Here is a 25,593-nt window from a genome sequence, read left to right as displayed (position 1 = left end):
GTACACAAGAAGAGCAAAAGAGTGAAGAGGTTTAACTTCAGTTTTGTTTTTTTTTCCAAATTTCAAAGGAACCGAACCAAATTAAACCTGAGTTTCTATTCAATTGAACTGAACCGAATTAAAACCATAATTGCCATTCAAAGGGACCGAACCGAATTAGAATTGAAGATGAGGCAAACTTCACTATTCATGTTTTTACTTGCTTGATGCTTGTTTCCTCATCAACTATCATAATTCGAGAAATGATTCTAGCCTTTAGTTAGAAGCAATCTTAAAAGCATAGAAAACTAAGAACTGAGCATTGCGTTTATCTCATGCGTTGCCTTTCCAAGACGAAAGAGAAGCCTCCAAGAAACACAAGACCTCTCTTATCTCAACAGAATCTGCCTTGTTCATTTGCTTCATGCAACCCTCAACATTTGTCTATATATGTATGTAGATATACGTCTTGTATATAAAAAATTCCTTCTTGAAATCATGTCAATAAGTCAGCCTATAACACGGACCGATGGAACATTTAGGACTTTTGGCCTCTATTGGTGCTACAATTGTCATCGTACGGTCAGGATTGCATCCTCTATCCCATCTGAGGTCGCGTGCCCTCGATGCTTGAGGCAATTTGTCGTCGAGATTGAGATGAGACATCCTCGGTTTACTTTCAATCATGCTGTTCCCCCTTTTGATGCTTCTCCTGAGGCTCGTCTTCTCGAAGCTCTATCACTCATGTTTGATCCTCCAATGATAGGTGGGTTTGGTCCAGACCCATTTCTTAGAGCAAGATCCAGAAATATATTGGAACCTGAAACAAGACCCAGACCACACCATCGACGACGCCACAGCCTTGACAATGTTAACAATGGCGGTTTACCTCCACCAAGAAGAACATATGTAGTTCTCCGACCCATAAATCCGACTAGTCCACTTGGAAGCATAACCAAGCCACCAAATCCTGTACCACCCCAGCGTTTGAACACACATGATTTCTTTTCTGGAGCATCAGGCTTAGAGCAGCTGATTGAACAGCTAACACAAGACGATAGGCCTGGACCACCACCTGCGTCAGAACCAACCATTGATGCACTACCCACTGTGAAGGTAACACCACATCATCTAACCAACGACATGTCCCAATGCACAGTGTGCATGGACGAATTCATTGTTGGTGGGGAGGCTACAGAGTTACCGTGTAAACACATATACCATAAAGATTGTATAATCCCGTGGCTCAGGCTTCACAATTCTTGCCCTATCTGCCGTCGTGACCTCCCACCTGTCAACACCATTGCTAATTCTCGAGAAAGGAGCAATTCTATTAGACAAGACATACCTGAAAGAAGACGCCCGAGGTGGATGCAGCTTGGGAACATTTGGCCCTTTAGAGCAAGATACCAAAGGGTTAGTCCCGAAGAAAGACCACACCATAACCCTCGAGGTAACAGGAGCTAAATCTAAATATTTCAGGGGCACCCATCTTTCTGACTATGGAGCTTCTACGATTCAAGAAATATAAATCGTGCCTATCTATCTATATGTATAGACGCTATGAGAAACTGTCTATTTGAATATGCTTTGTATATCTCAGAAATAACCTCAAGCTACTAAAACTAACGATTTCACAAAGAAGAGACTCTTCCTACCTAAGCTTTGTTGCATAAGCTCTGTAAAATCAACCAGATTTGGAGTAAAGGAGCTTAATTATACTGTAATTATAAGAACAGAAACATAATTTAAAAAAGTCATTAGATCCTCATACAAACATCAATGCACCTGCAGAAGAAAACACAAACAGTCTATTTACAGTAACGATCAGCTTTCTTCTTGACGCGGTCGTCAAGCGCATCTTCTGTGGATTCGAAGTTTGATTTCGGAATGTAACCGAACTTCTTCGCCTCCACAGGAAAAAGGTCATCGTACTTCTTCTTCTTCGCGGCATCAATTGAGTAAATATCCTCTCCAGCAGCGTCGGGAGCCATCTTTAGTTCTCCCTCAGCACCGTCCTCGAGCTTCTCCTTGTTCTTCTTCTGCTTCTTCTTCTTATTCTTCTTCTTCTTCTTATCGATCGATTTCCTTGTGGCTAGATCACCTCCTTTGAACGCTAGTCTTCCACCTTTCACGCTCTCGTAAGGATCTGACATAGCTTCGATTTCTCTAATCGATCAGGGTTTTCGAATTCCTTCAGTGTCGCTTTTGGGAAATCTTGTTCTTACTGCTAAAAAACAAAACGACGAAAAAAGACTTGGGCCATAGTCGTGTTATTGGGCCACAATTCCTCTCGTATTATTGGGCCACAATTCCTATTCAATTAAACCGAACTAACTCTGAATCAGTCGGTTTACTAAACCGATCAACGTGTCGAAACAGTCCAAATTTAAAATAAAAAAAAAAAAAAAAAAACAGAAGGAAGAAGAAAAATTGTAATGAACTTTTTCTTCTGCACTTTGTTTTCAAATTTGTTAGCTTCACTTCCACAGATTCTTTCTGCTACGTGTATCATTTGGAGAAGACGGTCTTTTTATTTGCGCTACAGACAGTTATGAGTTATTTCTCTCCTTGTTCTTCGTCGAGTACGATTCACAGATGATTCCACAATCTTCTTCTCCGAGTTTGCATTTCCAATTACCTGTTTATGTGTCTCATCCTCTGTTCTGTTCATGTTTTAATGAGCTCGGCACGTTTCCAAGGAGTTGGGTTTTGCGTCGGAACTATGAAGTTTCGAACTTTCGGTTTATTTCCTGTGGAGTTCGCCGGGATTCGAATAACCTAAGATTGAGGGATTCTTCTAGTACAAGGACAAGGAGATTTCTTTTTTCTACGTCTTCCACTGAATTCAAAGTCGAGGAAGCTTCGAAACAGTCTCTGGTTCAGGATGAAGAAAACATTTTTAGTAACACTAGGGAAGATCCGATAGTGGATAAACTTAGGACCCAGTTAGGTGTTATTCATCCAATTCCGTAACCACCTATTAACAATAGTGTGATTGGTCTATTCGTGTATTTCTTCTTCGTTGGTGTTGCTTTTGATAAACTATGGACGTGGAGAAAGAGGCAGAGAGAAACAGGTGGAGATGGAAGCCAGCGAGGAGCAGGACAATGGCCACAGGTTCCCACCAGCTTCTCCTTGTTCCTAGAGAAGGATTTGCAAAGGAAAGAGTCCGTGGAGTGGGTGAATATGGTTTTGGGGAAGCTCTGGAAAGTGTATAGAGCTGGGATTGAGGATTGGCTTGTTGGTTTGTTGCAGCCTGTGATTGATGACTTGAAGAAGAAGCCTGATTATGTCCAGAGAGTTGAGATTAAGCAGTTTTCTTTAGGGGATGAGCCTTTGTCTGTCAGAAATGTTGAGAGGAGAACATCTCGCCGTGCCAATGACTTGCAGTACGTGTCTACTTGTTAGTTGATCAATTGTTGGGATTTCTCTTACTTGGTTTCACTTGGATATTGTTTTCCACTCACTAAAGCAGTGAAGCTTCTCATGAGATATATTTCACTTCATGAACAATCTTAGTTTAAAGATTCACTTTTCCTATGTTACATATCTTTCGGGGTACTTCAAAGTTCAAACTGTCTATCAGCGGCTCAGTTTGAGGTTTCTTATCCTGTTATAGGTATCAAATTGGCCTTCGATATACTGGTGGTGCGCGCATGTTGTTATTGCTCTCGTTGAAATTTGGTATAATTCCTATAGCTGTTCCAGTTGGTGTCCGGGATTTTGACATTGATGGTGAGCTTTGGGTCAAACTAAGATTGATACCAACACAGCCTTGGGTGGGAGCTGTATCATGTTCGTTTGTATCACTTCCAAAGGTCACATTTCAACTTGCAGCATTCAGATTGTTTAATCTAATGGGTATGCATTATTAATCTTTGTCTTCTGTTGCATGTCCATAATATTGTTTGTGCTGCTTCTATTCATAAACAGACAACCTTTTATAGTTATCTTAAAAAACTGTTGGCTAGACTGGGGATTGTAATGAAGAAACTTTTAGCTTTTGCTCTTTCCGCAACTCACACATTTTTATTTCTTGTGTCATGAATGGTTCGGATGATGATATCAGGAATCCCCGTTCTATCAATGTAAGTTCTGTTGTATCTGTTACTTCACTAATTTTTTTTTTGTTGGAAAGTTTTTTCCTGTCAATGTTTGATACTACATGGACTTATTGCTTCGTATCAGAAAGGCCACTTTTCTTGCTTAGAACTTAGATGATGTAATCATATAGTTTAAGATGCATTGGTGCATTGTCCTGATTAGATATTAGTAGCGCTGGGCACGGGACGGGTACCCTTGAATTTTTCGATACCCTTTACCCGACCCGACCCTTACGGGTAATAGAAAAAAATTACTTGTACTAGACCCTTAAATAACGGGTACCCAAAAAAACGGGTACGCGATAAAAAATAGCTGACCCTTTTAATACCCGACCCTTTAACGGGTACCCAAAAAAACGGGTACCCGACAAAAAAACTGCCAATAACCGCAAAAGGAAGAACTCATAAATGTCAATAATTTCATATTCTGAAATCCGAAAAAGTAAAAATTTATAAAAAATCTGAAAAAAGGAAGAACTCATAAATGTATGCAACATAGTCTCAAATTGGGTTGTGGTCTTGTGGATATATTAATTGAATTGGGCTTTGTATATATCATTTCAATTGGGCTAAATTGAACTTAAGTTTTAGCTTTAACTATAAAATATATTTATAAATTAATAATATATAATAATAATACAAAATATTAACGGATATTTAAGGGTCGGGTAACAAAAAGGGTAAAGGCACGAGTAATGGGACGGGTATTGAAAACTAAACTAATACCCTATACTCGTCCCTTATTCACGGGTAATATAATTATAATACCCTTCACTCGACCCTTAACGTGCGGGTACCTTTTTTTCGGGACGAGTACGAGCCTAGTAACGGGTCGAGTACGGGTAACGGATATTAGTGCCGAGGCCTAGGACTATCATATTAGTATTTAATTTTGTTAAATGTTGAGTGTTTCAGCTCCTTGTAGGTCTGAAATAGTAGTTTCCTTCTTCATTCTTATGGTTTTACCCAGCATCGTCTCTTACAGGTTCTTGACCAAACTGCTGACGGAGGATTTGCCTCGATTATTTGTCCGACCAAAGAAAATAGTCTTGGATTTTCAGAAAGGAAAAGCTGTTGGACCTGTTTCAAATGATCTTAAATCAGGAGAAATGCAGGAAGGCAATAAGGATTTTGTTGGGGAACTATCTGTTACTCTTGTAGATGCTCAGAAGCTTCGATACATGTTCTCTGGTAAGATATACTTCATTTCATGTCAGTGTTTCCTTTTTAGTTGGAGAAATGGAATAGACAGACAATCTATTACCGAGTATTAATCTCCTTGTGCAAGTTCATTCAATTTTTTTTAGGAACAAAGTAACTAGACTAAAATGGGTCTATTGGTGAGATCTTTCGTTATTTTACATGTTTGTTCGTTCAGTGGTTTACACTTTCCTTGATAATTGGTAACAGGTAAAACAGATCCATATGCAATTCTGAGATTAGGGGATCAAGTTATCCGTAGTAAAAGGAACAGTCAAACTACTGTCACTGGGGCTCCTGGTCGACCAATCTGGAATCAGGTGAACTGCTTTTGGATGGTTCATTCATAATCTGGTGGTGAATCATGATTAGTTAAGGTTTTTAAATTGTAATAGGATAAAGTGTGTGTATTCATAATCTTTGCAGGACTTTCAATTCCTAGTTTCAAATCCTAGAGAGCAAGTATTACAAATTGAGGTCAATGACCGTCTTGGCTTTGCTGATATGGCTATTGGTACTGGAGAGGTAAATCAGATTTCCTTACCGCTTTGTTTTTCTAATCTAATCTGTAGAATAATAGATTGACGTTGAAAAAACTGACTTATAATTTAAGACGGTGATTTGTCTACTTCAGTGTCTGACTTTCTCATGTTTACTAACTTTTGTTCAGGAACCAATTACCTTCACTGTAATTTTCTGTACACTAAGAAATAGCTGCATAGGTATCAGAACGAGTTTCTTCCTACTATTCTCTGCACGATATTGTGAAAACATAGGGCTAGAACTGAGGAAATCTGAGATTGAGTCACCAATGCTGATTAGATAGTTGACTGTAATTTAATTATATATTGACAATAAGTTACTGGGAGACCAAAACCAAATCAGAGAATCGATATCAGTTGCCTAGACTAAAGTGCCTTTGCTTGGTTATTACCAAGTATTAACTTTGTGAGCATGTCAGACCTTGCCAAAAAAATTTGTATCACCATCGCTAGAGTTACAAGCTCAATGAAAGTGATTAACCATTAAAATGAGGTTCCCTAGTCTTGACAGAACTTCCAATTTGGACATATACCAAAATATGTGTGATCTGTACATGAACCTGACTAGCACAACACTAATAAGTGTTTAGGCGAAACTGCAATTTTAAATTGTGATTCTGCCCTGATAGGCATTGGTCGGTTACATAGTATTCTGAAAATCTCTGAAATGACTGCTTGAGGATTGGTTGTGGATATCTAAGTTTCTGTCTACATAGCCTTACTACTTAGTTATATGTCCAGGTTGATCTCAGTTTACTGCAAGATACAGTTCCTATAGACAGAATAGTGGTTTTGCGTGGCGGTTGGAGTTTGTTTGGAAAGGGATCTGCCGGTGAGATACTGGTACGGCTTACATACAAATCATATGTGGAGGAGGAAGAAGATGACAGTGCCATTGTCAAACCCATTGATGCAAATGCTACTGATGATGAAATGTCAGATTCAGAAGAACTTGGTTCATTTGTGCGGAAAGAAAAGGTTTCTTCAGATGAGATTGGTCAAGAGTCATTTATGAACGTGTTGTCTGCATTGATTGTGAGTGAGGAGTTTCAAGGCATAGTTTCATCTGAAGCTAAAGACAATAAACTTTCTGCTGGTGACTCACTTGGGGCTCATGTACCTTCTAAGGCTGGGTTGGACCCAAAATTTCAACCTGCAGATACTACTAATGGGTTAGAAAGCAGTGCAGACATATCAGATACGGAATTGGTAGCTGCAAATACTGGTAGAGGCACTGGCGACGATGGAGGTATACCGAGGCCTAAATTCCTTTCGATGATTTCCTTTCTATGTTTTCTTGACCTGAAACCGTAAAACCTCCTAATTCAGGATTAGCATTACTGTGGTTTGGTATAATCACGGGTATATTGGTTCTTGTTGCTATCAACATGGAAGGCTCAGGTTTCTTCAACACGTAATATAGTGCTATACAGCTTGCTGGAGATATCTGTTGCAAGTAAGTCTCTTAACCTATATCAGGAGAACTTGAAATTTCTTCCCCTGGTTTGACAGACAGATTCTCTTTTTGTCAGTTGTTTTCCTTATATTAGAACGTGGAAACAACACTGATTTGTTCATATATTCAATAACCTGATACACATCCCACATCGGTGGGATATAGGAATAATCAATGCCATATAAAGCACCACTGGTCCCCCCACTCATAAGCTAGCTTTTGTGGTGGGTTCTACCTTTGGGCTTTATTGGCTTGGTTTAAGGTCCAATATGGACGAAAGTGGTATCAAAGTGTAACGTAACCAACCTTGCACTTCATCTTTTCTGGAATAGTTACACTACTAGAAACATAGTAGTTGTAGGAAATGCTTTTACTTAATTTGTATTAAGTTTAGATTATAGTCTGTTCTCTTTTGGCTGCTTGTAGTATACTGACTATAGGTTATCAAGCTTTGTATATAACCAACCTTGCACTTCATCTTTTCTGGAATAGTTACTCTACTAGAAACATAGTAGTTGTAGGAAATGCTTTTACTTAATTTGTATGAAGTTTAGATTATAGTCTGTTCTCTTTTGGCTGCTTGTAGTATACTGACTATAGGTTATCAAGCTTTGTATTTGATAAATTTATAGTCTGTTCACTGGTTATCAAGCTTTGTATTTGATAAATTTATGTGTGATTTAAAAATGATTCAGTGGATTCCTCTACCTTAGTGACATAGTACACTCCAGATATTGCTATGTCTAATTTTTTCCTATATGTTGGTCGTATTTTAGTCCATCTTGATCAGCTGACCAAAGGCTCTCTATATTATGGCAGGTTAGGTTGTTATCTCTTCTCAACCTTAGATATGGCTTACAACGTGGTCTCAGTTTTGCGATTAAATTATAATTATGTTGTATGTATATAGCCATTAGAAAAGGAACACTTACTAGAGGCAGGAAGGTTCAGATCTATTTTGTCCAACTCTTTACTGTGTTTATACAGTTACACTTGTGGTTGGTATACATGAAAAATAAAGATAAAAAGTTTTGTACGGTTTCCTTACAAACAATGTTCTGGCAGGAAAAGGACTGGTTTCCGCAACTCATTTGAAATAAAAGTCTACTATTATCAATCACACATTTGTGCTTGAGCAAAGGCTTCCTGCCTCTGGTGTTTTGTTTTTGAGACTTACAGTTAATTTCATCTCAGTAGATACTGCAACTGTGATCTTGTGCCATAGATCCGTTTTTTCTGATGGAGATACCACTACAGAGAGTCTAGAAACATCTTAGTCTCTCACTATTCGGAAAGATCAAATGTAAACATTGATGATTTCATAGGATTGGTAGTAGAAGCAGAGCTTGGTTCTTGGCATCATCCTTCATTTCTATTGGCTTATGGTAAAGATTGGTTGACAATCCTCGTTTTATTTATAAAAGTGGCATTTCATGATTTTCAAATAAAGATTGACAGAGATAGCATGATTGAAAGGGTGGATGGAGCCTCTTGTTAACATAGGACGGATCAGCTCGATGATCTCACTGTTGGCAGGCTCATTATAATGTCTATGTCACTTTTCAAATGTTATGGTGTAATGTAAATGTTATTGATGTTCTCGTCCTGTGTAGACCTATCACATCTTCAATGTGCAGCAGTGGTCTCCTCTAGGTTCATACCTCTTGGCAATGCAAAAGGAGCCAGTGACTAACTTTTGTGGTAATAGGGGTGCTTATTTCCCCTGTCGCATGTGTTATGATCATCTTAAGGTTTTGTTCTCATATTGGTTTTAAAAAAACTGTGCTTCCGTTTTCTCTCCATTAATAGGACTGAGAATTTTGAGAATTACATTTGTGTTATTGAAGGTAGAGATGTTTGACATCTCACCAGGTGAGTTGCATCTTTTCTTCTCTTCTTTCTTACTTTTTACTTCCATTCTCATATTTTGATGCTGAGTGAGTATTCATTCCGATTTGCATCCAAATTGCAGGAAATCTGGTTAAGAATCTTTGATGTGAGAACTGGGATAATAGTGGTTGGACTAGATGGTCCTGCTGTTGACGCCTCATGCCCTTTTATTAGGTACTTTCTTGAACTGCATGTCTTTGAATTTCCTTTGAAAAAGTTCTTATCTACATTCATTGACGCGCAGATGGGCTGGGGGAAAAGATGATAAATACTTTGCCCCTACGGTGGAATCATAGATGATGAGATGTTGAAGAATCAGAAGAGCGCACTACTTGATCCACTACTTGATATATAGTGAAGAAGAATCATCTGTAGACTCGCCAGCTGAAAAAAGAATATAGAAATTTTGGAAATTGGACAAGAAGAATCTGAAACCTCATCAAGTGAAGAAGTGTCAAGTGAAGAAAGCTCGGGTTAAAATGGGTTGTCTCCGCTATTTTATTAATGTTGGGACTTTAGCTCTTCTCTTAATCTATTTGTAAAACTGAAAACCAAAAAAAAAAAAAAAAAAAAAAAAAAATATCATCTAACTATGTTTTTGACAAATTTGGTTTTTGGAAGGATAAGATTTTCCTCCTGTGGATGTGAGAATCACTATATTCCATTATAGAATGTTTGATAACCCGGCCCCTTTGCGTGAATTGAACTAGGATAGAGAAACTCGTTAAACATACATGAGAGCTGCCTAGCCCGCCCCATGTCTTTATATGTAGTATTGATCCACGATGGAGCTAGTGACCCTAGTGTTGTGAAGCCATCTTATTTGAGTTGAATATTCTCTGTTTTTTAATGCATAAAAATGCATTTCCAGTATTGTGTGACCAAAACTCCAATTTTTATGTTGACATAAAAAAAAAAACACCCAACATCAAAGGAAACGAGAAAGTTTGAACAACGGGGTTTGGGTCTCTGTTACGGCCCACAATGATTTCAGCTGATTTAAAAAAGTGGGGATAAAAAAAGGTTTCACGCCGTTGCCGGGGATCGAACCCGGGTCACCCGCGTGACAGGCGGGAATACTTACCACTATACTACAACGACTTTGATGCTCCATTAATCCTTCTAAAGATATATTTATTAATTTATGTCCTTAGCTTAGATCATACTGTATAAACTCAATAGCACAAGTCAAAAGTCTTTTGAGAAAACAAAGAAAGCCATGTGCAGGAACAATCATGTTTACCATTGTCAAATAAGAATCATTTTCCCAAGTCATAACCAATTTATGTTTTCTTTTTTTCGATCGAGTTATAGATTATAAAAGTTTCCACCAATAGAAGAAGTCAACAAGGTTACAAAACTCAAATCTTTTTTTATTTATTTATTTTTGTGTTACAAGTAATATCAAAAGTAATCATCGATGAATGATGATTCCATAGGATACCATCGATGAATGATGATTCCATAGGATAGGCAGTAGGAGCAGAGCTTGGTTTTATTTATTAAAGTGGCTTTTCATGATTTTGAAATAAATATTGATAGAGATAGAATGATTAAGGCTGTGATTGGTGATTAAAAAGAATGTGGTTAAAAAGAGAGTGGTTAAAAATAGCGGATAGAAAAGATGGTACGATAGAAGAGAGTGGTTGAGTATTTTGCTTGATTAGTATCATTATAGCGGTTGAATAGTATATATTATATTAAATTATAAAAAATAAATTAATTTAATTCAATAATAAAATATGGAAAACATATTATATTATAACATGAAAACTTAATAACCAATAAATTATAAAAATCGTATGTAATAATAAATATATTTGAAAATTCATAATTTGAAATATTAATGGTTGTGACAATTATCTAAAACATTTCAAACATATAATTGTAATTTAGTACTACAATTAGGCTAATTATAAGTTCTTACAAGTGAATCTGTCATTTAATTAAAATTGTGTATATATTTTTAAAGCCTAAATTAATAACAAAACATAATAGTTTATCGGGCTAATTTGAAAATCCAATCAAATTTAACTTATTCACATGTATTACTACAGACACATTAATATTTTCCATTTTTTTAAGAAACTATTATTATGAACAAATATTTAATGCAAAAAAAATTGTTTAACCTTCTTCGTTTGCAACCGAAGTTGCCAAACACTCATAATTTTTGGTGGTTTCTCAACCGCTCAAAAATCACTTCCAACCACTCACTCCTTCCATCAACTCCAACTGTTCATCCCAAACACCATCTCCAACCGACATGATGATTGGTAGCCATTTCAACATCTCGTTTTCAAAAGAGGGGATTGAGTGCTACCAATCAAAGCCTAAAAGGGTTGGAGCCTCTTGTTAACATAAGGACGAATCAGCCGTGTCACTGCTGAGCTCGATGATCTCACTGTTGTAGCTCTCACTTCCTCTCGCTTCCGTGGTCTATAACGGACACACACTGCTCGGGTTGGACACCAAATCCCACAGTCCCACACAAATCGAATAGAAAACCGAACCGAATGTTCAACAAGAACTAAGTGAACCGAAGTGTCCGACCTCTCTACACAAAACAAAACAAAACAAAAATTCGACTTTTTGTTTGCAGATTAATATATTAATTTTTGTGGCAGTTTACGATCAGTTAACGAGTGGACATGAAATAGCAAACGTAGACGAAACTCCCAAGTCATCATGGCCATGGGGGCTCCTCCTTCTCTCTTACTTTAAAATCTCTCAACAATTCAAAACAAATTAAACCAAAAGATTTCATTTTTTGTTTCAGAATCCGAATTTTTATCCCAATTCTCGCCGGAGAAAAAACAGAGCCTGCTTCAATGGCGGCCACAGCTTCAAACTCGTTACTACGTTCTTCAAATCTCTTAGGATCCCATATCATAATCTCATCTCCCACCCCTAAAACCACCAGAAACACTTCCTTCCCTTTCTCCTTCGTCACCCATCCCGCAAAATACCAAATCACTCGATCGTCTCTTCGAAACGAAGACACCAATTCCCCAAATGGTAAACCCAATTCGCCTTTATCTTCAAAAGTAGCTTTAGCAGCGATTCTCTTCTCTTCGATTTCATCTTCTCCGCGAGCTTTAGCTCTAGTTGACGAACCACCTTCTCCATCTCTCGTTGTGGAAGCTCAAGTACAAGCAGTGAAGCCATCGACGTCGCCGTTGTTCATTCAGAACGAGATACTCAAGGCTCCTAGTCCTAAATCATCGGATCTTCCGGAGGGATCTCAGTGGCGATACAGTGAGTTTCTTAACGCCGTGAAGAAAGGTAAAGTGGAGAGAGTTAGATTTAGCAAAGACGGTTCTGTTCTTCAGCTTACTGCCGTTGACAACCGCCGCGCCTCTGTGATTGTTCCCAATGACCCTGACCTCGTTGATATATTGGCTATGAACGGAGTTGATATATCTGTGTCTGAGGGAGAATCCTCTGGGAACGATTTGTTCACTGTCATTGGAAACTTGATTTTCCCGATTTTGGCCTTTGGTGGACTCTTCTTGCTTTTCAGGCGAGCTCAGGGTGGTCCTGGTGGTGGTCCTGGTGGCTTGGGTGGTCCTATGGACTTCGGACGTTCTAAGTCCAAGTTCCAGGAAGTGCCTGAGACTGGTGTGTCATTTGCAGATGTTGCTGGAGCTGATCAAGCTAAGTTGGAACTACAGGAAGTTGTGGATTTCTTGAAGAATCCTGATAAGTACACAGCCTTGGGTGCTAAGATTCCTAAAGGGTGTTTGCTTGTTGGACCGCCCGGTACGGGTAAAACACTCTTGGCTAGGGCGGTGGCTGGGGAAGCTGGAGTGCCGTTCTTCTCCTGCGCTGCCTCGGAGTTTGTGGAGCTTTTCGTGGGTGTGGGTGCATCTAGAGTTAGGGATTTGTTCGAGAAGGCTAAGTCTAAAGCCCCTTGTATTGTATTCATTGATGAGATCGACGCTGTGGGGAGGCAGAGAGGAGCTGGGATGGGTGGAGGAAATGATGAGAGAGAACAGACCATTAATCAGTTGTTGACAGAGATGGATGGGTTTTCTGGCAACTCTGGTGTCATAGTTTTGGCAGCTACAAATAGGCCGGATGTTCTCGATTCAGCGTTGTTGAGGCCTGGAAGGTTTGATCGACAGGTGACGGTGGATAGGCCTGATGTGGCTGGCAGAGTCAAGATTCTTCAGGTTTTTCATAGTTGTTTTATAAAGTTTACTGGTTGGCTCTGGAGTTGTGTGAAAGATTCTTATTTCTTTTTGGGGTTTGGTTTTATTGTAGGTTCATTCAAGGGGGAAGGCACTCGGTAAAGATGTGGACTTTGACAAGGTTGCAAGGAGGACACCTGGTTTCACCGGTGCTGACCTACAGAACCTGATGAATGAAGCGGCCATTCTGGCGGCCAGGCGTGAGCTCAAGGAGATAAGCAAGGACGAAATCTCTGATGCTCTTGAGAGGATCATTGCTGGACCTGAGAAGAAGAATGCTGTTGTCTCTGAGGAGAAGAAGAGACTTGTTGCATACCATGGTTAGCGTTCTTTCTAACTATATGTTGAGAGAAGCTGGGATGATTTGTTTTCTGACCACCTCAAATGAGTTTTGAATTTGCAGAGGCTGGTCATGCTCTAGTGGGTGCTCTTATGCCGGAATATGATCCGGTTGCAAAGATTTCTATCATTCCTCGTGGCCAAGCTGGTGGGCTCACCTTTTTTGCTCCAAGCGAAGAAAGACTTGAGTCTGGATTGTACAGCAGGAGTTATCTCGAGAATCAAATGGCTGTTGCACTTGGCGGAAGGTTAGTTAGTAATGGCCTTATCACAAAAGCCAGGTTTTGAACTTAAATGGAAGGGTCTGGTTGTGTTGAACCATCTCTCTCTTGTGTTGGCTATGCTATTGTCAGGGTTGCAGAGGAAGTAATATTTGGGGATGAGAATGTGACGACTGGAGCATCAAATGATTTCATGCAGGTGTCTCGTGTGGCACGTCAAATGATTGAGAGATTTGGGTTCAGCAAAAAGATTGGACAAGTTGCTGTTGGTGGCCCTGGTGGAAATCCCTTTATGGGTCAACAAGTATACTGCTAACTGAATTTTGTTTCTTGGTTTCATCGTAAGGGTTGTTGGTTCAACTAGTTGGATTGTTACTTATATTTATTGAAATGTTTTTGCAGATGTCATCACAGAAAGATTACTCAATGGCAACTGCAGATATCGTAGATGCTGAGGTGCGAGAGCTAGTTGAAAAGGCATACAAGAGAGCAACAGAGATCATAACAACTCATATTGATATCCTACACAAGCTGGCGCAGCTCCTGATCGAGAAAGAAACGGTTGATGGAGAAGAGTTTATGAGTCTCTTTATTGATGGCCAAGCTGAGTTGTATATTTCCTGATTCCTCAAAGTTGCCATTGCTTACAGTACCATTAGCTAATAACGTCTATTTGTGTTCATGTGTCACCTATTTTAGCTTATAACCTGTCCAGTATATTTGTGTATATTTCTCTCTCAGTCCATATACTTTGTAGTGTAATACGAATTGTTCATCGTCCCTGTTTCCATGAACTGCAAAACCGGTACCTTGTTCTGTGTATAATTTCGATCGCAAATCGGAAAGCCGTGGTCTGAGAAGCTGAATCAACTTGCTGTTTGGTGTTCTACAAACTTTTATCTGTTGAACGCATTGCTAAAAAAGAGAGCTTACTAGGAACCTCGTAGTCTTTGTAATACGTTGCTTTAAGCATCTGATGCAGAGTTGTGAGGTCCATTTGGTTACATGCAATGCATCCTAAGTTAGTGAAACTAATCGTAAATGGAAGCCAGATAAACCACTGGTTTTTCTTCCTCTCGATAGTTTATTTCTAAGTTCCCAAACTGAATCTAGCAAGACAATCAAGTTTTTTGAATTGTATCAACCACCTAAATAGAGAGAGCGATACAAGTAATTTGTTGCAATTTACTGCGGCTTAGATTTTCTTAAACGATTTTCAACGTAATAACAAGACTACAAATACAAAAGTAAACACGATAGATTTACAGGGAAAGTATCTTTTCTTAGGAATCACCACCGACTTTGGCAACAATTACTGAAGCATAGTGAGCAATGTTAGCCTCGGGGGATTGTTTAAGCCTTGCAATGACCGGGAACAACTCTGATGACTTTACGAACTGTCTGCAAATCTGGTGGTTTGAACACATTTTAGCCAATGAGAAGAGTGCAATCTTAAGCGGTGACTCACTTGCTGTCTCTTTCTTGCTCGGGTTCAGGGCAAGAGCCGAGCAATCTGCAACCAGCCTCAGTAACGTCTGCACACAATATCCAAGAAAATACGTGAAATTAGACACTAGAAATCCATGTATTGTGACCAACAAAATTAATCGTATGTAGTTGTTACTAACTTGTAAAGCTCCTTTGGAAACTATATCTTCACAGAGTTTGTTGGAGTTTCGAACGAGGTTGCTCAATGCACCAGCAGCGTTTGCTTTTGTCTTGTCTTCTTCAGCCGTGGTCAAAACGTTTGCTAGCTGCGTTATAGATCGTCTGAGTTCTTCATACAGAGTGTCGTTATGGTAAGCAGCGTTTCCAATCTGGAAAAAAAAAAGAAAACGGAAAGGCATTCATTCAAAATTTGATCAATAGTGTTATGGAAATGGAGATAATTGCAGTTGGTTAGGATTTTACAGCAAAGCAAGCAAATTTCTGTGTTCTTTTGTCCGGATCAGCACATCGATCAATGAGGAGGCCGATGATTTGGTGTTCAGCCTGCACATAATAAATATGCACACTGTGTAAGAAGGAACATTCTTTGAAACATTGATCTCTCAAAGTCAAAGTAAAAGAATCCCAGTGCTGTAACTTACCAGAGAGCTGTAGAAATATCCATTGTGTCTGCACATGTTACCAAGAGCACTACAAGCTTTTGCGCGTATATTTTGATCTGAATGAGTAAGAAATTCTTTTAAAGGCTGCAGAACAGAAGACTCGCCGATGTATTTATAGAAACCCTGTATGTTGACAACAATAAGAATTTGATAACATCGTTTAGTTCACTATCCTGTGTCTAAGCAAATGTAACAAATAGAATGCATCATGTGTTTATCCAGTGTCTGACCTTATCCATCCTCGATAGATCAGATATGATCATCAAAATATCAAGTATGACTTCTCTTGGACTCGAACCGTTGAGTAATTTTTTCATTCTGTTAGGATCCAACAAACCTTTGCTAACAAGCTCTACTGCGAGACGTGGACGACCCACCAATTTGGCAAGAAAAGCAACAGGCCTCACTAAATCTTTTAAATCCAAGTGTTCCAAGCAACGAAGGATTAAACTCGGCACTCCCACCTGAAAAATTCAGCGAAACAAAGACATCACTGATTGATCTTGTAATATGTCTACAACGATATTTCAGCTAATGAATCATGTGAAACAAGCCACTAATCAACATTTAAACAAAAGTATGTAAAATCAAGGAATCAGAATTGAAGAACTAACCTCCATGAGGACTTTTATGTATTTGTCCATATCCTCTTCTATAGCCTTTAGCAAATCTTTATCTTCCATGCACACTCTGACACCTGGAGAGCCCATGTTGAGAATGAATCCACTATTTACAGATGCAGTGGCAGATAATGGACCTGGTTGACTTTGTACAGCAACAAAAGGAAATGCTAGGAGATCTATTATCACATTTATTGTCTCTCTAACTCCATCCTTTCCTCCCCCAGGACCTCCCCAGGTCTTTACTAGCTTGATATGAGCATCAGATAATAAACAAGTAATCATTTTCATGTTTTCATTCTTCACAAGAACCTGACGGAAAGTTAAAGTGCCACCCGAAAGACAGTGGCATATGGACGAAATGGCCCATATAACACCAACGGGCGACAAGCCAATCCAGTTGGGTGTTTTCTTGATGTCATCTGGGGAAGCATTTGAAAGTTTGCCAGCTAACAGATTGATAAGAAGCAATGGTGTTCCACTAGCAATAAGCTGTTGCACAGTTAAAGGTCCTCCCCACTTCAATCTGGATTCTAATAAACCGATACATCCATCCAGAAGTCCGTGCCATCTGGTAAACTTAGCAGAATGAGAGATGACTTCACCTTCATTACTTGGAATAGGCCTAAGATGATAACAAAGCTTAGTAGCTCGAGGTATCAGAGGCACCGCAATCTCGGAGACAGAAGATTCAGCAGAAGATCCTTTTTCAAGAGAGAGAATAGATGCGAGAGCAAGCATAGCTGAAGCAGAGTGATTCTGAAGAGAAGCTTCAATTTTATCATCTGAGGCAATGTGATTGGCTATAGCAGAGAGACGATGTAAATGCTTCCTTGGAGAATTTGTAAGCATTAACAGGGCAGAATTTCTCCCAGTTAGCTTCAAACATTGAGCAACTGTTGCCAACAGAAGGCATGAATGGAACACCAGATTGTTTAGTCTGCCCTCGAAGTTATTTTTTTCTCCTGTTTGTTGGTCTTTGCTTGATAATGAAGCATATGATAGTATAGAAAATATTTCTGAAATAACTGTACCATCCTCTCCACCACTGACTACGGTCGTAATAGGCAGTGAACTGGGAAGACCACAAAGCATGCTAGGCATAATTCCATTGTGAAGGCAGCATCTTGACAAAAGCTGAAGCATTACATAAGCTGATAAGCAGTTTCCAGTTAAGTTTAAAGAGCGGAAAGAAAAACAAATTCAATTATAGCTGTGGACGAAAATAACAAGTTATCATGTAACTTGGTGAATCCAGACAACCTAAAACAACATTTTTAGGATAGCCAAACAAGAAGAGGAACATCACATAATCACCTGAATTGCAGAAACCAAGGGAGCCTCCACTCGTTGGTGAAGGCAATGACCAATAGCAACTTGCACATGCTTTGATCGGAGATATGCTCTTGTTACTGTATCCACAAGTTTCTCAGATAACGGACCCCACTCACTGTTTCCGTTGTCATACTGAGAAAGACGGTTTTGTAAAGCATCTAGAGGAAATATGTTCATAGAATCGTTCTTGAAGAATGTTTCGGAAGTATCTATGAGGATCCATATTGCTCTACAAGCTTCACAGGAAGCTGCTAACATTTGTGAAGAGCCAGAAGCTAAACTCGACCCAGAAGAAGCCAAACAAAGACACAAATGATCAACTATGCGAGACATGTTAGCGTGCTCCAAAATCTGTTCAGAAACAGAATCAGGAGTTGAAGATTTAAGATCTTCGGCAACTCGAGATAACATCGTTGTGATGCAGGAACATGCCTCATATATAATTCTACCAGTCCCCTCTTCTTCCCATCCAACGACCTACATCCACATAAAGTACTAAATAAGTACATGTCGTTTAATATCACAAGAGTCTTATGCAACCAAAAGAAGGTCACCTGTACGAAAATTTCCACTACTTTGGTCCAGTGCCTGATGTAGGAACTATGTATGCTATTGCCTTCAATATGCCCTACCAAGTTTTTAGTAACTGAAAGACTCTGATACAGAAATAAGTTGGTGTTACAAAATCATTAAAAAAAAGTTGCCTGCTGCTTGTGGAAAGCAGGCTGACTGTCAAAAATAAAGTACAGTAGGTATCTAATCAAACACTTGCCAGAAATTTTGGTCAAGAGAATTCACCTTTGGTATTATGTTGTTGAACTCGGATGATTTCATCCCAACAAGAGCGTCAGTAAAGTCTAGCAGTGCACATGTTAATTTCTCAATCAGTCCAACTGAAACTATGGCACGAGCTGCAACCAAATTGGAAATGATCCTGAGGGACTGAACAGAACAAGCAACATCTTTTTCCCTGCACATCCATAAACGAAAATGTGAATATGCATGTATGCAAAAATATCATAAATTAAAACAATTTACTGGAAGGGAGTAATAGATCATAAAACCAGAGCGTTGCAACCCTGTTTTAGATTCTATCTTATGTAAGAAACCTATTTATGTTCCCGTCCTTATGATCAAGTAGGAGCACAGCATTATATAATAAAAGAACAGCCTATACACCAACTTTTACCTTTTAGAATCAGGCGATTTTGAAATATATTCCAGTGACAGCAAAAGAAGATCCAATGCTTTATCATCTTCACCTATAACTTTTGCACCTTTAACAGTGCGGGATGTACTTTCCAATCTGTCTAGTGTTGCATTACCTGAAACGGGGAAAAAAACCGAAGCATGAATGAGGATGATATATAGGTCCATTATGAAAGAAGGCAATAGAAACTCCAAAGACAGCTTAAGTTGTTTCACACATAGAAAAAAGTATGTAAATTTTCCGACACATCTTTTAAGATAAGCAGATATACAAATGGAGAACTGCGTATGTATATGAAATATACAAAACGTGAAGAAAGAAAAAGGAACTGCGTATGTGTTAAATCTAAACAAAAACATCAAGCATAGCATGACACCATAGTAAAAATCAAGCTCTAAGAATTGTAAAACTAGAACAATAGAGCATACTGACTACATGCTGTGATGAAGAAGAAAATGCATTTGGCCATAATCAACAATGAAAGGATGATAATTTATGCCTGTTAGATTGATATGGATATGATAATTAGAAATAGATCTCAGTATGCACATATATATACATAAATTGTTGACATCGCTGGATCTATCTGTTGGATAACTCTTTAATTCTCAAAGTTAAAAAGCAGAGATTTACAAATAGCATGTCTCATTACCTGAACTTTTTATCTCCTCTTGGGTTGGGAATCCGAGAAAATCCTCAGGTGGTGGAGAATTTACTTTGACAGCACTCTTCGTATCTGACTGAACGTTAGCTAGAACTCTTGTAGCAGAAGTTTTCTCAACCGGGGTCACAGAGTCGCACTTTTCTGTGACATATAACACTATATATTTAATAAAGGAAATAATAAAATGAGAAATTGATTCTAACCACAAACTGAAGAAAATCAAACCATTTTTCTGCTGCCCTCCATTTCCTTTGAGCATCCAAGCTGCCTTATGGTCGACTACTGCAGTATGCATTTCCTGAACAAGCGGTTAAAGGCTCTAAGTGATCTATTATTCCAACAACATTTTCCAAATTCAAATCCTTTACATTGTATGAACACGACAGTTTTAACGAAATGCTCTGTACATTAGACTCAAGCTGCAAAGTATAAAGTCAACAACATCAGATCATTACCCTGGCTTCAACTTCCTCTTGTGATTCTTTAACGAAGGGGTGCTCAAGGAGAGCAGGCCAGGTTAATCGACTTTGGGGAACCTGTTTCACATTAGACAAACATTTTAACCCATCCAGTTCAAGTATAGTCTCAAACATATCAATAAATAGTTTATAGGACAGCTTAAAAAAGGAAAAAAAAAAAAGAAAAATCACCTTGTTGAGTAATCCTTTCAAAAAGCTTTTGAAATAAGGACTCATTTCATCAGGATATTTGACAGGATCCTTGAAGATTCACTAAAATGTTAGCTCAAACGTTTATCATAGACTATGGACATATACGAAAAGATTGATATACCTTAACAATGTGACGAATGAGAGCATACACAGAATTGGTGTAGAACGGAGGTTGACCTACATATAACTCATACCTGATGTATCACAAGAAAATAATTAGAACCATCTCAAGTGCAGTGAAATGTGCATAACACAATAATGGGCCATCACAATCATCACAGTTATATATGTAACAGCTTTTCTAAAAATAGGAGTACGACAACTCAGATGAGTTTCTCCACTTACAATATAACACCAAGTGACCACAAGTCGGCAGTGTGATTGTATGGCTGTTCTCTCACAAGCTCTGGCGCCATGTACAGAGGAGTGCCTGATGTAAGATTTTGGATTAATAACAAGGAGCAACTTATTGGGTTATTCATTCATTAATACGGCTAAAGATAATATAGATGTTTAACCTTTAATGGATCGCAAAACCACGGTGTTGGTGGACATAGCTCGAGCAAAACCAAAATCACATAGCTGAAAAACCAAAGGCGAGACAAGTAAGATGATGCCAAAGTGAAGTAAGAGAAAATCATGTATCAAGCTGCATTGAAAAGTACTTTTGTTTCTACTTATATTTAGCTAATTATATGAGAATCTTGGCTAGTCATATCCTTGTCTAGCAGTACTTATATGATAAACTTAATTTTCTGAAACAATCATAGACTGAAAAATCCATGGGTCGTAAATCATTGTTCAAGAAGTTAGTACGTAACCTGGTACTCATAAGAAGAGTAGAAGAATCGTACTGTAAATATTTCTTATCTTTAAGAAACAACAATACGAACAACTGATGTGTGTGGAAAGCATAGAAATAGCATTTCAAACTTAATTCCTGGAAGCAGCAAAAGGAAGGTTATATCACCTTAACGACAGACCCAGCACCAATAAGAATGTTTTGTGGCTTCATGTCACGATGAATTATACGGTTAGAATGCAAGTAATGCAATGCTTTTACCTGAAGAAGTTTCGACATGGTCTTATTAACCATAAAATAGGGGAAACCAGATATAAAAAATAAGAGCCATGTTGGCCAAAAACGTGTTACCAACTGCTTTGCGATTGCTTGAACTTGCTCTTCCGGAAGGCACTTGTCATCCTCAAGAATCTCAAACAGTTCACCCTGTGAATTTTAGGCGTTCCATCATGATTCATTATTTCAACATATAGGTATAAGGCTTCGTAAATCAGGTTCTTTAGATTCTACAAACAAGAGTGAGAAAAGTACTTGGGCAAACTCAGTGACAACACAGAACTCTCGTTCGTTTTCAAAGGAGTCGAGCATTTCAATTATATTCTGATGCTTGAGCTTCCGCAATATCTGAGGCATACAAAAAAATTGTTGGTCAAATCCAATGGGATCAAAATTGAAGGTCTCAAATGAAGTGAAGCATGTAAGCCCAAGGACTTGAGAGATTTCCTGACCTCGATTTCTTGCCTTAGACTATGTATATCCTTGTCACTCTTTCCTTGTTTCATGATGAACTTCATCGCCACCGTCTGGACCAAAACACGATAAAATTGACCAAATTAAGATATTATATGATAAGCTGAGTGAAGTAGCAGATGATAATGAAGAGGATAAACCAACAATTTTTATTACCTGGCCGGTATACTTCCGTCTTCCTTTGTAAACCCTTCCAAAAGAGCCTTCACCGACGAGCTCAATCACATGATAATCGTCGACACCCATCTGTCAAATAAAGCAGCGTTTTAGGTTCCAACGGTAAATCACGGTACCCAGACCCAGATACAGCAGAATTGAGAGTCTATGTTTAGTATAATTCCATCAAAAGCTTAGAAACGTTTCTAAACTAGGTTGCGTTCCGATTTCTTCCTTGTTTAGCGAATTAAATAGCAGGAAACATCAAATTAAGATAGAAACGCAGATCCAAAACCTGATTTCGGAAACGAATCAACAGATGTTCGGACTGAAACAGGGAAATCGAAGATTAAGGAAAGTAAACACGAATACTGAATCGAACCGGTGGCTCACGAAGAAAGATGCGTGGAATAAGCGAAGTGGTGACGGAACGGAGATGGTAAAAACTGGGGACTCCGGCGGAGGAGGTGGTCTTCGGCGGCTAAACGTAGAGAGATCGGTGGGATCAATGTATGTAGAGAGAGGGAGAGAGAGAAACGGAAACTTTTGAAATTCAAAAAGAGGGAAAAATCTGTACTCCTACCCGTATTAGGGTACTCTCACTCTCTCAAACCTTATAAAAACCACAAATCGTAATTTCCGGTTTATTTATTTCTTTATTTTTAAAAAGAAAAACTAGATATCCACCGGTCTATATTTTTAATTAAAAAAATAGAAAATATAATTTATTTATTATATTACATATATATATATGTAAATAATATATTTTGTATTTGTTGAATGTACTATAATTATGTAGTGTATAATTTCTATTGACTACATGTTGTTGTTTATTATATATATCTTTATTGGTCATTAAATTTAATTTAGTCAACAAATATACAATTTTTTAATTGTTCTTTTTCATTTACAATGTAGAGATAATAGTATTACATAATATATTACAGGGACTCAGGTGGTAGCCTTTCCATGGATTATGTGGAACATTTGGAAAGCGCGAAATGCGAAGGTTTTTAAAAATGTGGTAGAAAAACCGGATGAGATTGCAAAGTGGGCGGCCAGTGAGGCAATAGCCTGGTCCGCGGCCCAGGTTGAAGATGAGGAGGGATTTATTGTTCCAACTTGACCCAATCCTCGGGTGGTCCGGGGAGTTTCCTCCCTTCCTGCTGCTTATACAGGTTTCCGTTGTTTTGTGGATGGTTCCTGGAAGGACACAAACAAGTTTGCGGGTGCAGGTTGGGTGTGTATGAGGGCTCACGATGCTTCTCCGATTATGGGTGCCTCAAATTTTAGGCGGAGTCTCTCCCCACTTCACGCGGAGGTTGAAGCCTTTGTGTGGGCTTTACGTTGTATGATTGGACATGAATTCAAAGAGGTAGCTTTTCTCACAGATTACTCAGATTTGGTGATGATGGTGTCCTCACCAGATGATTGGGCGACTTTCTCTGCCTATCTCGACGACATAAAGGTGGATATGGAGGAATTCTCAAGCTTCTCGTTAACCTTGATCTCTAGGAATGCAAATGTACTTGCGGATCGATTAGCACGACAAGTTCGTACTCAACCTCATGTGGTTACATTAGTTAGTTGTTCTTTCCCCAATTGGCTTGTTTGAGTCAATTGGTTTGTTGTTAAAAAAAAAATTAGGCTTGTTCGGACCCAAAAATATTGGTCTGATGTCTTTTTGTCCGAAAAATAAAAAAAAAAATATTTTGTTTTATGTCTCGATCTCAGCTCGATCGATTATTCTTTCCTTATCATCTCCGTCTATATGGTTTCGTAAGCCTGAGTAATCAAAATTCCATTGTTTTGATTCTTCATCGTTTTTAATATAACAACAGAATAATTTAGTTTCTCGTTTTACATCTAAAAACATGCTTCATCAAAAAAAAAAATTGAGCGTTTTCATTCCCTCAATTACAGATCTATTCAAAGTAATCTAATTGTTCCAGGTAAATTTATATATTTTTCTGTTGATTTTTATGTTAATTACTTCCGAATTTGATGTTGGGTTTCCAATGTCCAATCATTTCTGTAATGAGAGATGGTAATAGATTGGTTGTTAATCAGATTGTAGGTTGTTTGAATTTTGGGAAGAGTTTCGGTGAGGATTGCGTCTTACACTAAAGTCGGCCATTGATTATTACTTATCTGATATGGATGTCGTTTGAGGATTCTTCTAACAATACAGATTTCTAGATTTCTTAAGAAACATGTTTTTTTTTAAATAATGTTAATGACTAATGGTGTACTTTGCAGGGTAGATTGAAATTTTAAGGAATCTCTAACCAAAGTGTCTGTAAAAGTTTATCAATCTCAAAGTTAAGATGGTGAGTAATTGATGAACCTGTTAAAATTCTGCATATAAACCTTACTGATACTGTTTTTTATATAACTAATTGTTGTTTGTTTCCTCAGAGTGAAGTTCAGTGGCTGGTGAATCTACTAGTACCATCACTTAGCGTCTTCAAATTTATTCCAGACTGAGGTTAGTAATTTATTTCTTTTTATCACTAAAGTTTGTATTAGAAAGATGATTAGGTTCTGTGAAATCAGTTTTTAAAATTGAAGTTATTTTCAAACAATTTAATCAATTGGCTTTGACAGACATTCAAATAAGTTTTGTTGAAACGACAAAGCTAAATATAGTTACCAACAGGGAGCCTATTCGCATACTTGGTAACCAACTCCTTCTTAACTGATGCATGAATTTTTTTGCCCTATAATGTGTAGATATAAATAATGCATTAGTTGAACCGCGTGAGAACATGTGGATTTGTTTCATTAGCAAAAGAATTAGAGAAATTGTTCTTACCAGAGAATCTGAGACAATTAACTCAAGAGATTCACACGCCATAGGAAGGCAAAAGTAGCAGCCATTGGTGATGGAAAAGTGTTTACGGTTTCTTGTGGGTATTGTATGAGTGTGGTTGCTTATGTTAAGTTGGGTTGGCAATGTTACATATTTATAGGATTATGATTAGGTCGAGTAAATGAGATCCGTTTAAGGAGAAAAAATATTAGAGTTAGCGAATAATAAGGGAGATAATGAGTACAATTTTGGTTTGATAGAATATTAGTGGAATATGAGATATTTTGGTTGTAAATGCTGTTTCTTTGTTTTGATTTTGAAGATATGTTGGACGGTTAAAATATTTCCGAATCAAGAAGATAAATCGGAAATCTCAACGTCCATCAGATCGAAGGAAAGTTAATTTGTTTATTGCAGTTTTATGGAAAGATAATATTGAAATAAAGAATCCCAATTTGATATGATTTATATTGTAATTAGTTAAATCAAAAAAGTTAATACAATAACAGTTTTGTAAATAGATGGCAAGTTCATGA

The 25,593-nt window shown here is 38.1% G+C and overlaps 6 protein-coding genes and 1 non-coding gene across 9 annotated transcripts; 4 read left to right on the top strand and 3 right to left on the bottom strand.

Moving 5' to 3' along the window:
- Positions 1 to 47: 47 nt before the first annotated feature.
- On the top strand, positions 48 to 2,183 carry LOC104742553 (E3 ubiquitin-protein ligase RING1-like). The gene has a single exon (XM_087485328.1). The coding sequence runs from the start codon at positions 430 to 432 to the stop codon at positions 1,444 to 1,446; it is 1,017 nt and encodes a 338-aa protein (XP_087341454.1). The 5' UTR covers positions 48 to 429; the 3' UTR covers positions 1,447 to 2,183.
- LOC104742554 (uncharacterized) lies at positions 1,676 to 2,135 on the bottom strand. The gene has a single exon (XM_010463571.3). It carries the CDS (start codon positions 2,133 to 2,135, stop codon positions 1,791 to 1,793), a length of 345 nt encoding a protein of 114 aa, XP_010461873.1. The 3' UTR covers positions 1,676 to 1,790.
- Positions 2,184 to 2,504: 321 nt separating the features above from the next.
- On the top strand, positions 2,505 to 9,809 carry LOC104742555 (uncharacterized). The gene is given in 11 exon segments (XM_019236420.2): positions 2,505 to 3,371; positions 3,602 to 3,843; positions 4,052 to 4,070; positions 5,071 to 5,276; positions 5,496 to 5,605; positions 5,712 to 5,810; positions 6,569 to 7,076; positions 7,157 to 8,984; positions 9,093 to 9,155; positions 9,256 to 9,347; positions 9,418 to 9,809. Coding segments are annotated over 8 exon segments (2,067 nt in total). The 5' UTR covers positions 2,505 to 2,577; the 3' UTR covers positions 7,246 to 8,984; positions 9,093 to 9,155; positions 9,256 to 9,347; positions 9,418 to 9,809.
- Positions 9,810 to 10,202: 393 nt separating this feature from the next.
- On the bottom strand, positions 10,203 to 10,274 carry TRNAD-GUC (transfer RNA aspartic acid (anticodon GUC)). The gene has a single exon. It is a non-coding gene; the product is annotated as a tRNA-Asp (tRNA).
- A 1,089-nt stretch (positions 10,275 to 11,363) lies between these two features.
- Positions 11,364 to 14,728, top strand: LOC104742552 (ATP-dependent zinc metalloprotease FTSH 1, chloroplastic-like). Its single transcript, XM_087485327.1, has 5 exons — positions 11,364 to 13,348; positions 13,440 to 13,686; positions 13,770 to 13,953; positions 14,059 to 14,230; positions 14,329 to 14,728. The coding sequence occupies exons 1-5, from the start codon at positions 12,005 to 12,007 to the stop codon at positions 14,548 to 14,550; spliced, it is 2,169 nt and encodes a 722-aa protein (XP_087341453.1). The 5' UTR covers positions 11,364 to 12,004; the 3' UTR covers positions 14,551 to 14,728.
- Positions 14,729 to 15,100: 372 nt separating this feature from the next.
- LOC104744010 (serine/threonine-protein kinase TIO) lies at positions 15,101 to 22,879 on the bottom strand. 3 transcript variants are annotated; one of them, XM_087485324.1, is made up of 23 exons: positions 22,541 to 22,879; positions 22,246 to 22,335; positions 22,068 to 22,142; positions 21,871 to 21,963; positions 21,691 to 21,765; positions 21,508 to 21,600; positions 21,056 to 21,119; positions 20,883 to 20,967; positions 20,659 to 20,731; positions 20,517 to 20,585; positions 20,322 to 20,402; positions 20,092 to 20,164; positions 19,855 to 20,007; positions 19,182 to 19,317; positions 18,791 to 18,962; positions 18,547 to 18,648; positions 17,975 to 18,469; positions 16,652 to 17,794; positions 16,268 to 16,501; positions 16,017 to 16,160; positions 15,838 to 15,918; positions 15,555 to 15,743; positions 15,101 to 15,461 (listed from the first exon to the last, which is right to left on the bottom strand). In XM_087485324.1, exons 2-23 carry the CDS (start codon positions 22,333 to 22,335, stop codon positions 15,210 to 15,212), a joined length of 3,972 nt encoding a protein of 1,323 aa, XP_087341450.1. In that variant the 5' UTR covers positions 22,541 to 22,879; the 3' UTR covers positions 15,101 to 15,209. The 3 variants fall into 3 exon arrangements, with proteins under 3 accessions (XP_087341450.1, XP_087341452.1, XP_087341451.1); XM_087485326.1 differs by having other exon boundaries at positions 22,639 to 22,879; XM_087485325.1 differs by having other exon boundaries at positions 22,628 to 22,835.
- Positions 22,565 to 23,860, top strand: LOC147928780 (uncharacterized). Its single transcript, XM_087486272.1, has 3 exons — positions 22,565 to 22,755; positions 23,193 to 23,254; positions 23,424 to 23,860. Exons 1-3 carry the CDS (start codon positions 22,565 to 22,567, stop codon positions 23,858 to 23,860), a joined length of 690 nt encoding a protein of 229 aa, XP_087342398.1.
- Positions 23,861 to 25,593: the final 1,733 nt, after the last annotated feature.

Source organism: Camelina sativa, chromosome 14 (assembly GCF_030686135.1).
Source record: "Camelina sativa cultivar CO46 ecotype springtype chromosome 14, ASM3068613v1".
Taxonomy (NCBI): domain Eukaryota; kingdom Viridiplantae; phylum Streptophyta; class Magnoliopsida; order Brassicales; family Brassicaceae; genus Camelina; species Camelina sativa.
The sequence above is the reverse complement of the archived record's forward strand: the minus strand, read 5'-3'. Positions and strand labels throughout refer to the sequence as shown.